At 48.1% G+C, this 9,343-nt stretch overlaps 1 protein-coding gene across 2 annotated transcripts in view; it reads right to left on the bottom strand.

The window, feature by feature from the left end:
* LOC112257084 overlaps positions 1 to 9,343 on the bottom strand; it is a 45,126-nt gene that overhangs the window by 13,563 nt on the left and 22,220 nt on the right. For both annotated transcript variants that reach the window (XM_042325735.1, XM_042325736.1), the window contains exons 3-5: positions 3,354 to 3,470; positions 2,842 to 3,011; positions 564 to 666 (exon numbers count right to left, since the gene is read on the bottom strand). In XM_042325735.1, the coding sequence (XP_042181669.1) occupies positions 564 to 666; positions 2,842 to 3,011; positions 3,354 to 3,466 (386 nt within the window). In that variant the 5' untranslated portion in view covers positions 3,467 to 3,470. The remainder of the gene's footprint in view (positions 1 to 563; positions 667 to 2,841; positions 3,012 to 3,353; positions 3,471 to 9,343) is intronic.

Raw genomic sequence — 9,343 nt, 5'->3', positions numbered from 1 at the left:
AGAGAGATAACAGTGAGGAACAGAGGGAATAAAGAGAGAGATAACAGTGAGGAACAGAGGGAATAGAGAGAGAGATAACAGTGAGGAACAGAGGGAATAAAGAGAGAGATAACAGTGAGGAAGAGAGGGAATAAAGAGAGAGATAACAGTGAGGAACAGAGGGAATAAAGAGAGCGATAACAGTGAGGAACAGCGGGAATAAAGAGAGAGATAACAGTGAGGAACAGAGGGTATAAAGAGAGAGATAACAGTGAGGAACAGAGGGAATAAAGAGAGAGATAACAGTGAGGAACAGAGGGAATAGAGAGCGAGATAACAGTGAGGAAGAGAGGGAATAAAGAGAGAGATAACAGTGAGGAACAGAGGGAATAAAGAGAGAGATAACAGTGAGGAACAGAGGGAATTAAGAGAGAGATAACAGTGAGGAACAGAGGGAATTAAGAGAGAGATAACAGTGAGGAACAGAGGGAATTAAGAGATAACAGTGAGGAACAGCGGGAATAAAGAGAGCGATAATAGTGAGGAACAGAGGGAATAAAGAGAGCGATAACAGCGTTAGTTACCTGGTGATGTCTTGCAGCTGTTCATAGCTGAGATGGTCCACCAGCAGGTCATTGATCTGTAACACCTGGTCTCCAGGGTACAGTATCCCATCTGCTGGGCCTCCTACACACACAGAGGACAAAAAGTTATATAGTTCAACACAGTCACATGTGCTTACAGTAGCTCCTCTGGGGAGGCATACGAGGGTTAACATTATTCTGGGTCCTTGCCAACCTCTCTGCCAGTCTTTCTGGATCATTGCCAGCCTCTCTGCCAGTCTCTCTGCCAGCCTCTCTGCCAGTCTCTCTGCCAACCTCTCTGCCAACCTCTCTGCCAGCCTCTCTGCCAGTCTCTCTGCCAGTCTCCCTGCTTTCTCTGGTTGGTTATTTATACTCATGTGTCTTCAGGCCAGAGAGCAGGACTGAGGCACAGCAGTTACTCTGCTGCCCACTCTCTCCACAGACATACACACACGCACACACATACACACACACACACACACACACACATACACACACACCCCTCCGCCTGCCCAGCAAAGCCCTGTCCCTGATCCCACTCTACTAACCACTGACAACATATGGCACTATCACATGCACACACACACACACACACATACGCACACACACACACACACACATACACACACACACATACACACACATACACACACACATACACACACACACACACACACACACACAGTCTTGCGCAGCTAACCTTGCGAGGACATACAATTCAGTCCCATTCAACATCCTATTTTCCTTAACCCCTAACCCTAACCCTAACCCCAAAACCTAACGTTAACCCTAACCCTGACCCTATATCCTAACCCTAAAACTAACCCTAGCTCCTAACCCTAACCCTAAACCGAATTCTAACCTTAACCCTAAACCTAATTCTAACCTTAACCCTAAACCCACTAGAAATACCATTTGACCTCGTGGGGACGAACAAAATGTCCCCAGTTGGTTTCACAATGTCAGGTCTGCCAACCCCCTGCTGTGCTTTCGTGCCAGCACTTCCAATACCCTGATCCAATACCCTGATCAAATACCCTGATCCAATACCCTGATCCAATACCCTGATCCAATACTCTGATCCCTACAGCTCCACTCTCTCTCCCGTCACGCTCCTCCCTCTCTTTTACCCACCATCTCTCTCTCTAACTCTCTCTTGCTCTCCCTCCCTCTCTGTCTCCCCTTCCTTTCTTTCCCTCCCTCCCTCCCTCCCCCCTCCCTCCCTCCCTCCCTCCCTCCCTCCCTCCCTCCCTCCCTCCCTCCCTCCCCCTCCCTCCTCTCTCCCTCCCTCTCTGTCTCCCCCCTCTCTCTCCCTCTCTCTGTCCCCCTCTCTCTCTCCATCCCTCTCTGTCCCCCTCTCTCTCTCCATCCCTCTCTGTCTCCCCCTCTCTCTCATCCCTCTCTGTCTCCCCCTCTCTGTCTCCCCCTCTCTCTCCCTCCCTCTCTGTCTCCCCCTCTCTCTCCCTCTCTCTCTCCCTCCCTCTCTGTCCCCCCTCTCTCTCTCCCTCCCTCCCTGTCTCCCCCCCTCTCTCTCTCCCTCCCTCTCTGTCTCCCCCCTCTCTCTCTCTCTCTCTCTCCCTCCCTCCCTGTCTCCCCCTCTCTCTCTCCCTCCCTCTCTGTCTCCCCCTCTCTCTCTCCCTCCTTCTCTGTCTCCCCCTCTCTCTTTCTCTCACTCCCCCTCTTTCTCTCACTCCCCCCTCTTTCTCCCTCCCCCCTCTCTCTCTCCCTCCCTCTCTGTTTCCCCCCCCTCCCTCCCTCTCTTTCTCCCTCCCCTTCTCTCTCTCCCTCCCTCTCTGTCTCCCCCTCTCTCTTTCTCTCACTCCCCCTCTCTTTCTCTCACTTCCCCTCTCTCTCTCTGCAGCAAGTTGTGATTATTGGGCCGGGGGCAGCAGGGTACTTCTCAGGGTATTGATCAGGGTATTGGTCAGGGTATTGATCAGTAGATTCTACAGAGAGGAAAGAAACACACATCTCAGCAAGGTGTGTGTGTGCGTGTGTTAATGTGTGTGTCCAACTAAATGAAGAGTGATCAAATCTAAAAAGGATGAGCAAGTGGTTCTGTTGTTTCACTGGCTTTTCTGGCACGGTGCCTGGCATTCTAAATGCCAGGAGAGGGTTGGTGTGTGCGTACGCACACATGTGTGTGTGCATGTGTTTGTGTGTGCCTAAATCTGTCTTGCTGTGGGCGAGTCTACTGCGGCATGATGAAGCAGGTGGCCACATTTCAGAGAGAGCGTTCACTCTCTCGCTCTCTCAGACACACACGCGCACGGCGTACCTGCAGCCACGTCCCTGACCAGCAGAGGGTGCTGTTTGGAGAGGGAGAACCCATGACCGCTGGAGTCCAACACCGGGTCTCTGACGATCTGAACCGTTAGCCTCACCGGGAAGTTCTGACTGGTCACGCTGCCAGACCGGTTGGACCTCCCATCCCCAAGGATCCGCTCTCTGAGAGGTCAAACAGGGGTTAAACAGGGGTTAGAGGTCAGGGGTTATTGGGAGTGGCAGAGCAGCTGGTGTGATACTATGTGAGTAAAGTATTTGTGTAAAACATTGAATTAGATTCACTACAGAGGGCTAAGGCATCCCCTTGCATCTCTGTCAGCTGTTTCTGACGTGTTTACTAGCATGACTAACAGGTGGCCCGTCCACACACCTCATTCTATTGTGGGACTGCAAACCTCTTGACATCAAATCTCTGTAGGTTTCTCTGTCTGTGAGTTCCTCTATCTGTGAATGTGTGTTCCTCTATCTGTGAATGCATATGCCTCTCATGTGTTGATACTGTACCTGCTGAGTGATTCGCGGGTGCGTCTGATCAACGTCCCCACCACCTGCTGCACCCGGGTGGCCCTACGGCTACGAGACAGAGACCGACTCCTACTCCTCTCTTTCTCCTCCATTTAACTACACAGACAGACAGACAGACAGACAGACAGACAGACAGACAGACAGACAGACAGACAGACAGACAGACAGACAGACAGACAGACAGACAGACAGACAGACAGACAGACAGACAGACAGACAGACAGACAGACAGACAGACAGACAGACAGACAGACAGACAGACAGACAGACAGACAGACAGACAGACAGACAGAGAGAGAGAGAGAGAAAGAGAATAAAATGGAAAACTTAGTCAGTTGCACACAACTGAAATATGTGTTTCACATTTCATCCAACACCTCTAAATCAGAGAGCTGCAGTGGGCTGCCTTAGTTTACATCATCAGCACCCAGTTGTTGTTAACCGCCTTGCTCAATGGCAGATTTCTCCACCTTGCCGGTTCTGGGATTCGAACCAGCAACCTTTCTCAACACTCTTACACTCGCCCAATGGTCAGATGAAGCAGATGCTAAACTACAGGACTGTTTTGCTATCACAGACTGGAACATGTCCCGGGATTCTTCCGATGGCATTGAGGAGTACACCACATCAGTCACTGGCTTTATCAATAAGTGCATCGAGGACGTCGTCCCCACAGTGACTGAATGTACGTACCCCAACCAGAAGCCATGGATTACAGGCTACATTCACACTGAGCAAAAGGGTAGAGCTGCCGCTTTCAAGGTGCGGAACTCTAACCCGGAAGCTTATAAGAAATCCTGCTATGTCCTGCAACGAACCATCAAACAGGCCGGTCCTCTGGCAGTCTCTATGGGGGTGCCACAGGGTTCAATCCTCGGGCCGACTCTTTTCTCTGTATATATCAATGATGTTGCTCTTGCTGCGGGCGATTCCCTGATCCACCTCTACGCAGACGACACCATTCTATATACTTCCGGCCCGTCCTTGGACACTGTGCTATCTAACCTCCAAACGAGCTTCAATGCCATACAACACTCCTTCCGTGGCCTCCAACTGCTCTTAAACGCTAGTAAAACCAAATGCATGCTTTTCAACCGTTCGCTGCCTGCACCCGCACGCCTGACCAGCATCACCACCCTGGATGGTTCCGACCTTGAATATGTGGACATCTATAAGTACCTAGGTGTCTGGCTAGACTGTAAACTCTCCTTCCAGACTCATATCAAACATCTCCAATTGAAAATCAAATCAAGAGTCGGCTTTCTATTCCGCAACAAATCCTCCTTCACTCACGCCGCCAAACTTACCCTAGTAAAACTGACTATTCTACCGATCCTCGACTTCGGCGATGTCATCTACAAAATTGCTTCCAACACTCTACTCAGCAAACTGGATGCAGTTTATCACAGTGCCATCCGTTTTGTCACTAAAGCACCTTATACCACCCACCACTGCGACTTGTATGCTCAAGTCGGCTGGCCCTCGCTACATATTCGTCGCCAGACCCACTGGCTCCAGGTCATCTACAAGTCCATGCTAGGTAAAGCTCCGCCTTATCTCAGTTCACTGGTCACGATGGCAACACCCATCCGTAGAACGCACTCCAGCATGTGTATCTCACTGATCATCCCTAAAGCCAACACCTCATTTGGTCGCCTTTCGTTCCAGTTCTCTGCTGCCTGTGACTGGAACGAATTGCAAAAATCACTGAAGTTGGAGACTTTTATCTCCCTCACCAACTTCAAACATCTGCTATCTGAGCAGCTAACCGATCGCTGCAGCTGTACATAGTCTATCGGTAAATAGCCCACCCATTTTTACCTACCTCATCCCCATACTGTTTTTATTTATTTACTTTTCTGCTCTTTTGCACACCAATATCTCTACCTGTACATGACCATCTGATCATTTATCACTCCAGTGTTAATCTGCAAAATTGTAATCATTCGCCTACCTCCTCATGCCTTTTGCACACAATGTATATAGACTATTTTATTTTATTTTTTTCTACTGTGTTATTGACTTGTTAATTGTTTACTCCAACACTCTGTGTTGTCTGTTCACACTGCTATGCTTTATCTTGGCCAGGTCGCAGTTGCAAATGAGAACTTGTTCTCAACTAGCCTACCTGGTTAAATAAATGTGAAATAAAATTTTAAAAATGTAAAAAGGCAAAGCGTCAATACAGGGCTAAGATGGAAACATACTACGACGCTCATCTTATGTGGCAGGGCTTGCAAACTATTACAGACTACAAAGGAAAACACAGCTGTGAGCTGCCCAGTGACACGAGCCTACCAGACGAGCTAAATCACTTCTATGCTCGCTTCAAGGCAAGCAAAACTGAGGCATACATGAGAGCATCAGCTGTTCCGGACGACTGTGTGATCACGCTCTCCGTAGCCGACGTGAGTAAGACCTTTAAACAGGTCAACATTCACAAGGCTGAGGGGCCAGACGGATTACGAGGACGTGTGCTCCGGGCATGTGCTGACCAACCGGCAGGTGTCTTTACTGACATTTTCAACATGCTCTGATTGAGTCTGTAATACCAACACGTTTCAAACAGACCACCATAGTCCCTGTGCCCAAGAACGCGAAGGCAACCTGCCTAAATGACTACAGACCCGTAGCACTCACGTCCGTAGCCATGAAGTGCTTTAAAAGGTTGGTAATGGCTCACATCAACATCATTATCCCAGAAACCCTAGACCCACTCCAATTTGCATACCACCCAAACAGATCCACAGATGATGCAATCTCTATTGGACTCCACACTGCCCTTTCCCACCTGGACAAAAGGAACACCTATGTGAGAATGCTATTCATTGACTACAGCTCAGTATTCAACACCATAGTGCGCTCAAAGCTCATCACTAAGCTAAGGATCCTGGGACTAAACACCTCCCTCTGCAACTGGATCCTGGACTTCCTGACGGGCCGCCCCCAGGTGGTGAGGGTAGGTAGCAACACATCTGCCTTGCTGATCCTCAACACTGCAGCCCCACAGGGGTGCGTGCTCAGTCCCCTCCTGTACTCCCTGTTCACCCATGACTACATGGCCAGGCACGACTCCAACACCATCATTAAGTTTGCAGACGACACAACAGTGGTAGGCCTGATCACCGATAATGACGAGACAGCCTATAGGGAGGAGGTCAGAGACCTGGCCGGGTGGTGCCAGAATAACAACCTCTCCCTAAACTAAACCAAGACTAAGGAGATGATAGTGGACCACAGGAAAAGGAGGACCAAGCACGCCCCCATTCTCATTGACAGGGCTGTAGTGGAGCAGGTTGAGAGCTTCAAGTTCCTTGGTGTCCACATCACCAACAAACTAGAATGATCCAAACACACCAAGACAGTCGTGAAGAGGTCACAACAAAGCCTATTCCCCCCCAGGAAACTAAAAAGATTTGGCATGGGTCCTCAGATCCTCAAAAGGTTCTACAGCTGCAACATCGATTGCATCACTGCCTGGTATGGCAATTGCTCGGCCTCTGACCACAAGGCACTACAGAGGGTAGTGCGTACGGCCCATTACATCACTGGGGCTAAACTGCCTGCCATCCAGGACCTCTACTCCAGGCGGTGTCAGAGGAAGGCCCTAAAAATTGTCAAAGATCCCATCCACCCCAGTCATAGACTGTTCTCTCTACTACCGCATGGCAAGCGATATAGGACAAAAAGGGTTCTCAACAGTTTTTACCCCCAAGCCATAAGACTCCTGAACAGGTAATGAAATGGCTACCTGGACTATTTGCATTGTGTGTCCCCCCGAACCCCTATTTTAACCTGCTGCTACTCTCTGTTTATCATATATGCATAGTCACTTAACTACACAATACATACTACCTCAATTGGCCTGACCACCCAGAGCTCCCGCACATTGGCTAACCGGGCTATCTGCATTGTGTCCCACCACCCGCCAACCCCTCTTTACGCTACTGCTACTCTCTGTTCATCATATATGCATAGTCACTTTAACCATATCTACATGTACATACTACCTCAATCAGTCAAACTAACCGGTGTCTGTATGTAGCCTCGCTACTTTTATAGCATCGCTACTTTTATAGCATCGCTACTGTTATTTTTCACTGTCTTTTTACTGTTGTTTTTATTTCTTTACTTACCTATTGTTCACCTAATACCTTTTTTGCACTATTGGTTAGAGCCTGTATTCGGCGCACATGACAAATAAACTTTGATTTGATTTGATTTGACTAGGCTACCTGCCACCACAGAAGCAGAAAGGGAAGACAGACAAAAATGTATTGTTGAAATGGGAACCAGAGAAGGACGGAAGACAGAGCTTAGTGTTGTGTTTGACTACAATTATCTTAGTAGCAGATCTGTATCTTGTGTTGTTTGGGAGGAGGGAGTCAGAAGGGTATTCAACTCTACAGTCACAAGGCCAAACACGTCACACTCAACAAGATGTGACACATAGGACAACCACAATTTTAGGACACGCTTTTAGGACATTTAATAAGGAACAAACACGCACATACACATTACGCATGCACGCACACACACACACACACACACACACACACACACACACACACAGACACACACACAGACACAAACATACACAGACACACACACAGACACAAACATACACAGACACACACAGAAACACAGACACACACACACACACACAGACACACACACACACAGACACACACACACACACACACAGACACACACACACACACACACACACACACACACACACACACACACACACACACACACAGACAGACACACACACACACACACACACACACACACACACACACACACACACACACACACACACACACACACACACACACACACACACACACACACACACACACACACACACAGACACTACTTGTCTCTGTGTTTATCGCAACTGACAACTTTGCAGCAGTGCACTTTCTGTTCAGCCTTCCCTTTATGTAGATATGCGGGTGGCTGGGAATGAGGGATGAAGGGATGTGAAGAAACAGGGGGAGGGAAAGTGGAGGGGGTTCGTTATGTTTTAATCAAATCCCAGAGAAGTGTGCTCAGCATTCGCTCAGTCTGACCACAACTCATGGCCAACACCACCTTGCAACACTGTTTCCTCCCCAACAGCCAATCAATAGCCCTCCTCGTCTCGGCCACATTCATCCTCTGATAATTCACTGACATGCTTTATCTGAGGTTTCTGACAGTCTGGGTTCCGTCTGGGTTCAGTACGATGCTAAAATTGGACATAGACAGACAAGGTCTGGGTAAACTGAATTTAAATTGCAACCTTAATTCAAATCAGTCCATTGTTAATTTGTTGACATCCATGCTTTATTGACTGTCTCTAATGTTAGCACTCAATAAAGAAAAGATCTAGGTTGACCATCAGCACTGTAATTAATGGATGGGATCATACTGTGAGGTGAATGAACATCCCCTGCAACCCTGCTGCTAGCATGCTGCACAGCAGGAGAGACAGAGAAAATTGACATTGAATTGAATAGAGAGAGAAAGGAAATTTGAATTGAATTGAATAGAGAGAGAAAATTGAATTGAGTAGAGAGAAAGCGCGTGAGAGAGAGAGAGAGAGAGAAGCAGAGACAGAGAGACAGAGAGAGAGAGAGAGAGAGAGAGAGAGAACCAGATAGCTCTGCTCTAGATAGCAGTGAAGTATGGGGTCCAATCTCTAATAATGAATTTACCAAATGGGGCAAACATCCAATTGAAATACTGCATGCAGAGTTTTGCAAGACTGTATTGCAAGTGCAAAGAAAAACTCCAAATAACGCATATAGAGCAGAATTGGGCCAATAACCCCTCCTCATTCGAATAGAAAAAAAGAGCCATCAAATTTTACAACCATCTAAAAAGAAGTGACCCCAAAACATTCCATCACACAGCTCTACAATGTCAGGAGATGAAACAAGAGAAGAGTCCCCTCAACCAGCTGGTTCTGAGGCTTAGTT

The sequence above is a fragment of the Oncorhynchus tshawytscha genome, linkage group LG08, assembly GCF_018296145.1.
Source record: "Oncorhynchus tshawytscha isolate Ot180627B linkage group LG08, Otsh_v2.0, whole genome shotgun sequence".
In the NCBI taxonomy this organism is placed as follows: Eukaryota; Metazoa; Chordata; class Actinopteri; order Salmoniformes; family Salmonidae; genus Oncorhynchus; species Oncorhynchus tshawytscha.
This window is presented reverse-complemented; position numbering and strand designations above follow the sequence as displayed.